This window comes from Mixophyes fleayi, chromosome 11, assembly GCF_038048845.1.
Source record: "Mixophyes fleayi isolate aMixFle1 chromosome 11, aMixFle1.hap1, whole genome shotgun sequence".
Taxonomy (NCBI): domain Eukaryota; kingdom Metazoa; phylum Chordata; class Amphibia; order Anura; family Limnodynastidae; genus Mixophyes; species Mixophyes fleayi.
Genome location: NC_134412.1, coordinates 16501345 through 16514717, shown reverse-complemented (window position 1 = coordinate 16514717; position 13373 = coordinate 16501345). Strand labels below are relative to the sequence as shown.

Sequence of the window (13373 nt, the reverse complement as noted above, 5' to 3'; positions counted from 1 at the left end):
CAGTCCCAAATTTAGGCTTCTGTCCAGCTGTCCCTTCTGGGGACATGTTTGTCCTGGGAGTGGAAATGTTGGGAAACCAGAGATAGCTGATGGGCAGCCTAGCACTTTGCAGAGCGATTTGCAGCACTAGGCAGCCTTCTGGGGGAGTGACCACAGCCCCTGTCCCGCTGCCAAGGACTTGCATGTTTAGAGATCTGAGGATACAGCATACTTGTCTTCTTTCCCAGAATGTCCGGTAGGATCCCGAATTTCGAACAAACCTCCCGCACGAGCAGACACCGGGTGGGGTACGGAATAATGATGCTGATTATTCCGACAAGACTTACCCCGACGTCTTCACACCGAAGGACTCCTTCCCGACGAGGCTGCAGGATGACTGAGGGTCCCCACGACTGCAAGCAATCGCGATGAATGAAGAAGCCGGCACGACTTGATGACGTCACTGGGAACCGCAACGATGTTATCGGTGCTGTTAAGGGGGTATTGTAAGTATACGGTCATGGACAATGTACTTTACAAAGCGTTGTACATTGTCCATGGCCGCATACTTGCATTACCCCCTTAACAGCACCGATAACGTGGTTCCCAGTGACGTCAACAAGTCTTGCCGGCTTCTTCATTCATCGCGATTGCTTGCAGTTGGTGGACCCATCAGTCGTCCAGCAGCCTCGTCGGGAAGGAGCCCTTCGGTGTGAAGACATCGGGGTAAGTCTTGTCAGGGTAGTCGGCATCGATATGCTGACTAGGCACCCTCCCGGATCCAGTGCGGAGGCAGAACATAATGACGTGATTGTCGTCCTCAAAGCCCCGCCCCCGCCTTGCCGTGCCACAAATCGCGACAGGGTAAGGAGCTAAGGTGACGGAGGAGAGGAACAGAAAGTTGGTAAGTATCGGATAGAGTCTAATAAAAACAAACATGGCTTTCTCCACTGTAGCTTTCAGGATTGAAATGAAAAGAAAGTAGAAAGGTTCCTTTATGTTTTTAATACATTAAACTGTGTGGGTTTAATATGCGAGGGTGACAGCTTTCCATTAATAGAAGGGTCATATTCTACAAGTAAGAGTGCTGTGTGTCCATGATTACCAGCTGCCCCTGTTATAGGAGTAATGAGAAAGGTACCTTAAAGATTTTCCTATAATTATGCTGCATCAGAGGAGGAGGCTGCGGGGAAAGGTTATTACAAGGGTGGGGGGGTGTCTTTTATGTGTTTTGTGTTCTACTGCTCCGCTCATAAAAGCTGTAATAAAAAGACACACATTTAATACTGTACAATTTGTGAGAATTAACATATCAAAAAATCCAGAACAAAGAAATGTAATAAATTCCGAATAAAGAAAAGAGATGAAAAGCTTCAAAGGATCCACCAGCCCCTTCCTCCCCCTCATCCATGGCTGCTCTCTCCCTACACAGCACAGGGCTAAATTGGGTTTGCAAAGAAAAGAGAGGGATAGACTTCATTCATAAATAACCCTTCTGTCATGGCTTGTCAGTGATTTAAAGTATCTGCTCTCCTAAAACATGCTCAATCAGTGACAGAAAGACCGAGCGGATGACTGGACCCAAATAATTAGGAATTTTCCTGTGTCTTTTACCCAATATTAGCATGTGTCTTAGCTGTTACATATATCTGGGGGCATATTTACTAAAGTGTGAGTTAGAAAATGTGGAGATGTTGCCTATAGCAACCGATCAGATTGTAGTTATCATTTATTTAGTACATTCTACAAAATGACAGCTAGAATCTGATTGGTTGCTATAGGCAACATCTCCACTTTTTCAAACCTGCACTTTAGTAAATATACCCCCGGTATTAAACGCTGGTGTGTTGTGATTATAGTGTTGGTCGATGATAAGTTTGGCCGGATGCTGATGTTTGTTATTATACCTTATGTATTAATTGTTCCCCCACATCTCCTAGATTGTAAGCTCATTTTGGCAGGGCCATCTTACCTGCTGTTTCCTGACATTGTACGTCATTTAGTTGTATGACAATAACGTACAGCGCTATGTAATCTGTTGGTGTTTTCTCATAATAACAACCAGTGGGAGAGTGGGATACAAACATGCTAAATGGAGACTGGGCATTTTTTGAGGCTGTTTATCATTCTGCCTCCTAAAACCTTTCTGATCCCGGTAACACTCCCTTTCTCTCTTCTGATCCCAATTTCACTCCTTTTCTCTCTTCTGATCTCAGTAACACCTCCTTTCTCGCTTCTGATCCTGGTAACACTCCCTTTCTCTTTTCTGATCCCAGTTACACTCCCATTGCTCTGTTTTGATCCCAGTTACATTCCCGATCTCTCTTCCGATCCCAGTAACGTCACCTTTCTCTGTTTTGATCTCAGTAACACTCCCTTTCTCTCTTCTGATCCCCGTAACACTCCCTTTCTACTGATCCCAGTTACACTCCCTTTCTCTCTTCTGATCCCGGTAACACTCCCTGTCTCTTTTTTGATCCCAGTTACACTCCCATTGCTCTATTCTGATCCCAGTTGCACTCCCTTTCTCTCTTCCGATCCCAGTAACGCCCGCTTTCTCTCTTCTGATCTCAGTAACACTCCCTTTCTCTCTTCTGATCCCAGTAACGCCCCCTTTCTCTCTTCTGATCCCAATTTCACTCCTTTTCTCTCTACTGATCTCAGTAACACTCCCTTTCTACTGATCCCAGTTACACTCCCTTTCTCTCTTCTGATCCCGGTAACACTCCCTGTCTCTTTTTTGATCCCAGTTACACTCCCATTGCTCTATTCTGATCCCAGTTGCACTCCCTTTCTCTCTTCCGATCCCAGTAATGCCCGCTTTCTCTCTTCTGATCCTGGTAACACTCCCTTTCTCTTTTCTGATCCCAGTTACACTCCCATTGCTCTGTTTTGATCCCAGTTACATTCCCTATCTCTCTTCCGATCCCAGTAACGTCCCTTTTCTCTCTTCTGATCTCAGTAACACTCCCTTTCTCTCTTCTGATCTCAGTAACACTCCCTTTCTCTCTTCTGATCTCAGTAACACTCCCTTTCTCTCTTCTGATCCCAGTAACGCCCCCTTTCTCTCTTCTGATCCCAATTTCACTCCTTTTCTCTCTTCTGATCTCAGTAACACCTCCTTTCTCTCTTCTGATCCTGGTAACACTCCCTTTCTCTTTTCTGATCCCAGTTACACTCCCATTGCTCTGTTTTGATCCCAGTTACATTTCCTATCTCTCTTCCGATCCCAGTAACGTCCCCTTTCTCTCTTCTGATCTCAGTAACACTCCCTTTCTCTCTTCTGATCCCGTTAACATTCCCTATATCTCTTCCGATCTCAGTAGCGCCCACTTTCTCTCTTCTGATCCAAGTAACACTCCTTTTCTCTCTTATGATCCCCGTAACACTCCCTTTCTCTCTACTGATCCCAGTTACACTCCCTTTCTCTCTTCTGATCCCGGTAACACTCCCTGTCTCTTTTTTGATCCCAGTTACACTCCCATTGCTCTATTCTGATCCCAGTTGCACTCCCTTTCTCTCTTCCGATCCCAGTAATGCCCCCTTTCTCTCTTCCGATCCCAGTAACGCCCCCTTTCTCTCTTCTGATCTCAGTAACACTCCCTTTCTCTCTTCTGATCCCAGTAACACTCCCTTTCTCTCTTCTGATCCCAATTTCACTCCTTTTCTCTCTTCTGATCTCAGTAACACCTTCTTTCTCTCTTCTGATCCTGGTAACACTCCCTTTCTCTTTTCTGATCCCAGTTACACTCACATTGCTCTGTTTTGATCCCAGTTACACTCCCATTGCTCTATTCTGATCCCAGTTGCACTCCCTTTCTCTCTTCCGATCCCAGTAACGCCCCCTTTCTCTCTTTTGATCTCAGTAACACTCCCTTTCTCTCTTCTAATCCCAGTAACACTCTTTCTCTCTTCTGATCCCAATTTCACTCCTTTTCTCTCTTCTGATCTCAGTAACACCTCCTTTCTCGCTTCTGATCCTGGTAACACTCCCTTTCTCTTTTCTGATCCCAGTTACACTCCCATTGCTCTGTTTTGATCCCAGTTACATTCCCAATCTCTCTTCCGATCCCAGTAACGTCACCTTTCTCTCTTTTGATCTCAGTAACACTCCCTTTCTCTCTTCTGATCCCCGTAACACTCCCTTTCTACTGATCCCAATTACACTCCCTTTCTCTCTTCTGATCCTGGTAACACTCCCTGTCTCTTTTTTGATCCCAGTTACACTCCCATTGCTCTATTCTGATCCCAGTTGCACTCCCTTTCTCTCTTCCGATCCCAGTAACGCCCGCTTTCTCTCTTCTGATCTCAGTAACACTCCCTTTCTCTCTTCTGATCCCAGTAACGCCCCCTTTCTCTCTTCTGATCCCAATTTCACTCCTTTTCTCTCTTCTGATCCCAATTTCACTCCTTTTCTCTCTTCTGATCTCAGTAACACCTCCTTTCTCTCTTCTGATCCTGGTAACACTCCCTTTCTCTTTTCTGATCCCAGTTACACTCCCATTGCTCTGTTTTGATCCCAGTTACATTCCCTATCTCTCTTCCGATCCCAGTAACGTCCCCTTTCTCTCTTCTGATCTCAGTAACACTCCCTTTCTCTCTTCTGATCCCGTTAACATTCCCTATATCTCTTCCGATCTCAGTAGCGCCCACTTTCTCTCTTCTGATCCAAGTAACACTCCTTTTCTCTCTTATGATCCCGTAACACTCCCTTTCTCTCTACTGATCCCAGTTACACTCCCTTTCTCTCTTCTGATCCCGGTAACACTCCCTGTCTCTTTTTTGATCCCAGTTACACTCCCATTGCTCTATTCTGATCCCAGTTGCACTCCCTTTCTCTCTTCCGATCCCAGTAACGCCCCCTTTCTCTCTTCCGATCCCAGTAACGCCCCCTTTCTCTCTTCTGATCTCAGTAACACTCCCTTTCTCTCTTCTGATCCCAGTAACGCCCCCTTTCTCTCTTCTGATCTCAGTAACACTCCCTTTCTCTCTTCTGATCCCAGTAACACTCCCTTTCTCTCTTCTGATCCCAATTTCACTTCTTTTCTCTCTTCTGATCCTGGTAACACTCCCTTTCTCTTTTCTGATCCCAGTTACACTCCCATTGCTCTGTTTTGATCCCAGTTACACTCCCATTGCTCTATTCTGATCCCAGTTGCACTCCCTTTCTCTCTTCCGATCCCAGTAACGCCCCCTTTCTCTCTTTTGATCTCAGTAACACTCCCTTTCTCTCTTCTAATCCCAGTAACACTCTCTTTCTCTCTTCTGATCCCAATTTCACTCCTTTTCTCTCTTCCGATCTCAGTAGCGCCCACTTTCTCTCTTCTGAGCCAAGTAACACTCCTTTTCTCTCTTCTGATCCCCGTAACACTCCCTTTCTCTCTACTGATCCCAGTTACACTCCCTTTCTCTATTCTGATCCCTGTAACACTCCCTTTCTCTTTTTTGATAAGTTACACTCCCATTGCTCTATTCTGATCCCAGTTGCACTCCCTTTCTCTCTTCCGATCCCAGTAACACTCCCTTTCTCTTTTCTGATCTCAGTAACACTCCCTTTCTCTCTTCTGATCCCAGTTACACTCCTTTTCTCTCTTCTGATCTCAGTAACACCTCCTTTCTCTCTTCTGATCCAAGTAACACTCCCTTTCTCTTTTCTGATCCGAGTAACCCTACCTTTCCTCTCTTCTGATCCCAGTTACACTCCCTTTCTCTATTCTGATCCCGATAACATTCCCTATATCTCTTCTGATCCCAGTTACACTCCCTTTCTCTCTTCTGATCCCGTTAACATTCCCTATATCTCTTCTGATCCCAGTAGCGCCCACTTTCTCTCTTCTGATCCCGTTAAAATTCCCTATATCTCTTCCGGTCTCAGTAGCGCCCACTTTCTCTCTTCTGATCCAAGTAACACTCCTTTTCTCTCTTATGATCCCCATAACACTCCCATTGCTCTCTTCTGATCTCAGTAACACTCCCTTTCTCTCTTCTGATCCCAGTAACACTCCCTTTCTCTCTTCTGATCCCAGTAACACTCCCTTCCTCTCTTCTGATCCCAGTTACGCTCCCTTCATCTCTTCTGATCCCAGTAACACTCCCTTCTTCTCTTCTGATCCCAGTTACGCTCCCTTCCTCTCTTCTGATCTCAGTAACGATCTTTCTCTTTTCTGAGCTCAGTAATTCTCTTACTTCTAGAACTATAATAACTCTGTCTCTATCCTGCTCCTCAGTCTTCATTATATAATTTACGGTAATGTACATGGTTTGTCAGTTCTATCATTTGTTGAAATAACACTATCATATTGCCAGTTTCTTATATCACCAGTCATTTGGCTGTCAGTGTTGTGATATAATGCTGTTGTTTATCCCACTCTGATTATAATGCACACGTTTGCCAGGCTACAGTTATGATACTCTAGCTATACAGCTGGTTTTTTTTTTGCCAGTCTCTAGTTGTAATAGTGTTGTTTAGCCAATATATATATAGTTATAACACTCTAATTTACCAGTGTCTGATTAATGCTCTTGTTTACTAGTCTCTAGGTATAACAATCTTGTTTACTAGTCTCTAGTTCATGCTTGATCACTCTTCTGCTTCCTGCCTACTGTTGTTTACCATTGTCTTCTTATAACTCTTGTTTGCCGGTGTCTTGATATAACAATCTTTTTTACCATTGTCTAAATATAACACTCTTGTTTATTTGTGTCTTCTTATTTACCAGTGTCATCTTATAACACTCTTGTTTACCATTGTATTGATATAACACTCTTGTTTACTAGTGTCATCTTATAACACTCTTGTTTACCATTGTCATCTTATAACACTCTTGTTATCTAGTGTCATCTTATAACACTCTTGTTTACCAGTGTCATCTTATAACACTCTTGTTTACTAGTGTCATCTTATAACACTCTTGTTTACTAGTGTCATCTTATAACACTCTTGTTATCTAGTGTCATCTTATAACACTCTTGTTTACCAGTGTCATCTTATAACACTCTTGTTTACTAGTGTCATCTTATAACACTCTTGTTTACTAGTGTCATCTTATAACACTCTTGTTTACCAGTGTCATCTTTTAACACTCTTGTTTACTAGTGTCATCTTTTAACACTCTTGTTTACTAGTGTCATCTTTTAACACTCTTGTTTACTAGTGTCATCTTTTAACACTCTTGTTTACTAGTGTTATCCTATAACATTCTTGTTTACCAGTGTCATCCTATAACATTCTTGTTTGCCAGTGTCATCTTATAACACTCTTGTTTACCATTGTCATCTTATAACACTCTTGTTATCTAGTGTCATCTTATAACACTCTTGTTTACCAGTGTCATCTTATAACACTCTTGTTTACTAGTGTCATCTTATAACACTCTTGTTTACTAGTGTCATCTTATAACACTCTTGTTATCTAGTGTCATCTTATAACACTCTTGTTTACCAGTGTCATCTTATAACACTCTTGTTTACTAGTGTCATCTTATAACACTCTTGTTTACTAGTGTCATCTTATAACACTCTTGTTTACCAGTGTCATCTTATAACACTCTTGTTTACTAGTGTCATCTTTTAACACTCTTGTTTACTAGTGTCATCTTTTAACACTCTTGTTTACTAGTGTCATCTTTTAACACTCTTGTTTACTAGTGTCATCTTTTAACACTCTTGTTTACTAGCGTCATCTTATAACACTCTTGTTTACTAGTGTCATCTTATGACACTCTTGTTTACCAGTGTCATCTTATGACACTCTTGTTTACCAGTGCCATCTTATAACACTCTTGTTTACTAGTGTTATCCTATAACATTCTTGTTTACCAGTGTCATCCTATAACATTCTTGTTTGCCAGTGTCATCTTATGACACTCTTGTTTACCAGTGTCATCTTATTATAATACTCTTGTTTACCAGTGTCTTGCTACAACGCTCTCGTGTTCCAGTCTCTTGCTATAATGTTTGTATTTGTCAGTCTTCTGTTTCTTTTATGTGTCATTCTGTACATGTAAAACACTTTTTTGATTGCTAATATTTACTATAGTGTTTAAGCTATTGGGTTCCTGATTGCCAGCCTACACATTAACAATGAAGGCCTTGCAGGTCATTTGCTGCAGACTATTTGTCAGTCTCATGTAACGATACGCTCCCTTTTCCAGTCGCATGTAATGAAACACTGTTGTCAATAATGGTATACTCTCTGTCAGTCTTTTGTGTTAGGTGTCTTTGTATCATAATTGCGTTGTTAAGATTTCTATCAGTCTCTTGCAACACTCTCTTTGTCACCTGCATGTGAAACAACATGTTATCATTCAGCTTCTCTTATGTAAGAAAGCACTCACGGGTCGGTCATAATGTAGATTTTAATCTATTATTGATGAAATTTACCATTAAAATATCGCCTGAGCAGCTTAGTTATGCTGTAGTGCCCAGCTATGCCGTCTGGGAGAGGTAGGAAGACTCCAGTGGAATGTATGAGTACATGTGTTTCCCGGCTTGGAACTGGAAGAATAAAAAAATAAAAAAAATAAAAATATTTATAAATAATTTTTATATATATATTTTCAAATTGGAAAAAATAGTTTAAATAATAAAGCATTTCATCCTGTAATGATCCTCTGCTATTGTCATCCTGAGATGGAGATAGTGATAGACTTCCCCATATTTTGCCAGGGAAAATCCGTCGTCATTGATACCCGACGACTGCTATCACTGGTCAGAATACTTTGATTAATTGGGAGAAGCACTTTCTCCTGTAAAAAAAAACCATGTGTGATTTGATGGAGAAGAGGCTTTTCTCCCTTTCATAAATAGGACCCTTACTATGTCATTCTCATGTAATAAAGCGCTCACTCTGTCATTCTCGTGTAATATAGCGCTCACTCTGTCACTCTCATGTAAAAAAGAGCTCACTCTGTCACTCATATAATAAAGTGCTCTCTCTGTCATTCTCATGTAATAAAACGCTCACTCTGTCATTCTCATGTAATATAGCGCTCACTCTGTCATTCTCATGTAATAAAACGCTCTCTCTCTCTCTTACTCTCATGTAATAAAGTGCTCACTCTGTCACTCTCATGTAATAAAGCGCTCACTCTGTCACTCTCATGTAATAAAGCGCTCACTCTGTCACTCTCATGTAATAAAGCGCTCTCTCTGTCATTCTCATATAATAGAGCACTCATTTTGTCACTCTCATGTAAGAAAGCGCTCACTCTGTCACTCTCATGTAATAAAGCGCTCACTCTGTCACTCTCATGTAATAAAGCGCTCACTCTGTCACTCTCATGTGATAAAGTGCTCACTCTGTCACTCTCATGTAATAAAGCGCTCACTCTGTCACTCTCATGTAATAAAGCGCTCACTCTGTCACTCTCATGTGATAAAGCGCTCACTCTGTCACTCTCATGTAATAAAGCGCTCACTCTGTCACTCTCATGTAATAACGTGTTCACTAACTAAAAACTGACAAAAATATTGTTAGCTCCTAAATAAGGACTTTGAATAGTATATGGTATAACATGTACATTTGTTCCATTGAAGACATTTGTTTAAGAGAATTCTCAGATTCCTGTAGTTGTAGAGAGGATCCACCACTGAGGTCTCTCTGTATTTGGTACATCCCACACATTGAAATTTCTTTGCAAAAACTGCGGTCTGACATGAATATCTCAAAATACATCCAATTCAATATACGGTAGTATTTATGCTTCAGGCATACGTCAGGTGTACAGATACGCTTTATTACATGATACCCATCTACAGTGTACAGAGATAGTGTTAGTCAGCTGGAATTGTCAATACGCACACAGCCAATCAGAGGCTGGTCAATAGTTCAGCGAGTGTCATCGTCGTCTTCATCATCAACATCAATTACCTTTACACCAAGCTTACGGTACCTACCAGCCTCTTCAGAAGCATATCTGGGATTTGTCCAAGTCTCGGCAAGTTACATCTACAGGGGATGTGTACACACTCCTAAATACTCAACGTACGCTAAGTAAGGGACTGCCCCCTGTCCTGAGGCCGAGTACTGGAATGTTGGAAGGCAGTGATAGTTGGGCTTTCAGTTCCAGTATTAAAAATATTTAAAGTTTAATATATATACACATAGGTGATGTTATATAGAGATGCTCAATGACCCCCGTGAAGTGGTTTTGGTTTTGGATCTGGATTAGCTTTGTGTTTTGGTTTTAGGTTTTGGCAAATCCACCCTCATGTGTTTTGGTTTTGCATTTTTTAGACAAAATCCTAAAATAGGCTAAAATCACATAATTTTGCTCTTTTTCTGTTCCTACATTATTATTAACCCCAATAACACTAATTTCAAGTTATTTGCAGTCAATTTTGACCACCTCACAGGTCACAATGTTATTTTCATACACTTTCGGACAAATACTGCAGCGACCTGGCTGGATGGTAAGAGACAGAGCAATGACACAAACACACGGCAGTTCCTAGCACATCTAGGACACATTGGTACACAGCAGTGGCAGAAAAGAAGAATGGGGGTCAACCCTCCCTCCCACCCTCCGTGGTGTTGGATCTTAAAGAGGAATTAAAAACTCACGAGATCCGAGAATGGACGACGTCACAATGACGCTTTGCCTCGTTTTGGACTCCGAAAAAGCGCAAAAGTACCGAGCCGACTCGGCTCAGTACTCGGATCCCCTAAGTTTGGGTGTGTTCGGTTTTCGAGGAACTGAGCCTGAGCACCTCTAATATATATATATATATATATATATATATATGTGTGTGTGTTTTACATACACCAATAAAGTTAATTAGTGCAATAATATTATTTAAACAGTATTGCATTATTCTAAGTATAAATATGGCATTACCAATAAAGGCATCACAGCAACAGCACAGGTAGCCTCACCGATGACACTTCACACTGAAGGGTTTGTCTGATGCCCTGCTGATGGATAAGGCAATGCATTAAGAGCTCTATTGCCAGGAAAAACATACGCTTTCCCCTGTGGTAGGCGCAAATGGGCAAAGACCATTTCTGAGGTCACCGTACCTTAAATAGAGCTACAGCTGTGAAAGTCACTGATATTTATAGTAAAAAGGGGAAGTGGTTCTTCATTTTATTAAACAGGTTCGGAGATGTTGCCTGTAGCAACCAATCAGATTCTAGCTGTCATTTTGTAGAATGTTCTAAATAAGTGATAACTAGAATCTGATTGGTTGCTATAGGCAACATCTCCACTTTTTCAAACACACAGTTTAGTAAATCTAGCCCCAAGAGTCAGCTGTGTCCACTAACCTGGTACTTTGTGTACACAGACCTACCTTAAAGGGACCATAGGACTCTTTATCAACGGATAACAATCCGTACTATCCACATAAACTCCCATAGGTCTCTTTACTCTAGACATCATAGAAGCGGCTGCTGGTGGTGATTTCATTGTTACCGACAAGCCCCCCAAAACCACCACCCCCGGTTTTGCTGCATTTTTCAGTGTGATGTTAACAGATATATATTTTATTATTGCAATAAAAAATTATTTTTCAGGCTGTAAGATGTTAAAATAAACTGGGCTACTGTCTAAGAAAGGAGATATTATCAAACACCAAACAAAAGTAGTAGATAAAATGTAAGTTTTGGATAATATTTGCCTTATATTTTATATATATATAAAATATTTAACATTTTTTAAAAATGTTTTTACTTTTTTTTTATTTTGTTTTGCATTTAGACAGTGAAACTGGAACATAAAACCACATTTCCAGTTCAAGACATGGAAAAATAAATGCTGCTCAGCTCCTCCGTGATACCGACTTGCCGGATTGCGCATGAGCACTCGAGCTTCCAGTTTTCCTTTCATGAATAAATAAATATATATATTTGTTTAAAAAATATAAAAAAAAAAAAATGTAATTGTATTGGAGCATTTATTCAAAGAAAGGATTTACTTAAAGAAATCCTTTCTTCAAAGTACTTCCTCTGCTAATGTCATCCTGAGATGGCGGTAGTGTTAGGCGAACAATGGTGGTACTTGTACTGACGCTCTCCATGGTAAGGCTTCCTCAAAGGCCACCGGTGATGGCTATTGTCAACAATAGCCATCGAAAGTCTCCAACAGTCCAGGGGAGAAATAGCGAGAAGTCCTAAATCAGGCCTGTCCAACCTGCGGCCCTCCAGGTGTTGTGAAACTACAAGCCCCAGCATGCTTTGCCAGTAGACAACCAGTTGATAGCTGGAAGGGCATGCTGGGACTTGTAGTTTCACAAACACCTGGAGGGCCGCAGGTTGGACAAGCCTGTCCTAAATCTTTGTTTTTCCTGATAACCAGACCCCATAGTCTTGTGTGTCTGTACTGTTTCCTTCTCAAGCCTTGTGTAACTATTTATTGTCTAACTGAAATCTCTGCCTCTATTGATTATATATATATATATATATATATATATATATATATATATATATCCCAATTGTAAAGCGCTACGGAATTTGCTGGCGCTATATAAATAAATGTTGATGATGATGATGATGATTATATATTAATGTGTCTCTTTATCCACAGCTGCCATTCTTGACGATCAGACTGTTTGTGGTCGGGGAGAGAGACTGGCGTTGGCGCTCGCTCGCGAACATATCAACAGCCACACGCAAGGAGCGTCCAGCGGTCGCGTAGAAGTGGAGATCTTCGAGTTGCAGAGAGACAGTCAGTACGAGACTACAGATACAAGTGAGTGCTTGACAATGTTCTCTAAAGAGCCAATGGCCATGTACACAGCCTATTTTTCAGAGCCAATCTAACAGTGCTTGACAATGGCTACTTTAGAGGGTGGTCTCTGGGGGTACAGAACAGGGGAAAAATGGTTGGTTGGGAAACACAATATTTTCTGTAATTTAAGTGCTGTGTTATCTGTATTCCGCACTACTGTACTGAATATAAACAATCTACACTCAACGTTTGGGCATAGTCCTATTTATGTTTAAATAAGATGAAAATCCTCTGAGATGATGTGATATATTTCACTCCAAAGTAGTATAATGAAAACCAGGTGCCGCTACTGTATGATTATGCAGCGAGTGAATCCCCTCGGGGGTTTCTCTACGACACTCCAGACCCCGCTAATGGCAGCACCACAAATCTACTATCTCTTTCTCCGGGCATCCCAGAATGGCCTTCACTTCATCCTTTGGGAGGAACTGGCAGGTCACTTTAGCAGATCTTTTCTTATAAATGTGAGAGAGATAAAAAGGGCGCCAGGAGCGTTTTTTGCAATAAACTGATTTATCGTACAGCAGAACAGGAACCAGAGAACAATTCATCGCAGTTGCCAAACAGCAGGGAAGTAAGCAGCAGTGTTGTTTCATTCACTGTTTACTATGTTTCCTGAGTCCGTTAAAGGACTCCCCTGAGTATCGTACAGAAGAGAAAGCCTCT

General features: G+C 41.4%; 1 protein-coding gene across 1 annotated transcript in view; it reads left to right on the top strand.

Annotated features, from left to right (window-relative positions):
- GRIK5 (glutamate ionotropic receptor kainate type subunit 5) overlaps window positions 1-13373 on the top strand; it is a 188088-nt gene that overhangs the window by 95870 nt on the left and 78845 nt on the right. Inside the window, exon 3 of the mRNA XM_075191084.1 lies at window positions 12504-12668. Within this exon, the coding sequence (XP_075047185.1) occupies window positions 12504-12668 (165 nt within the window). The remainder of the gene's footprint in view (window positions 1-12503; window positions 12669-13373) is intronic.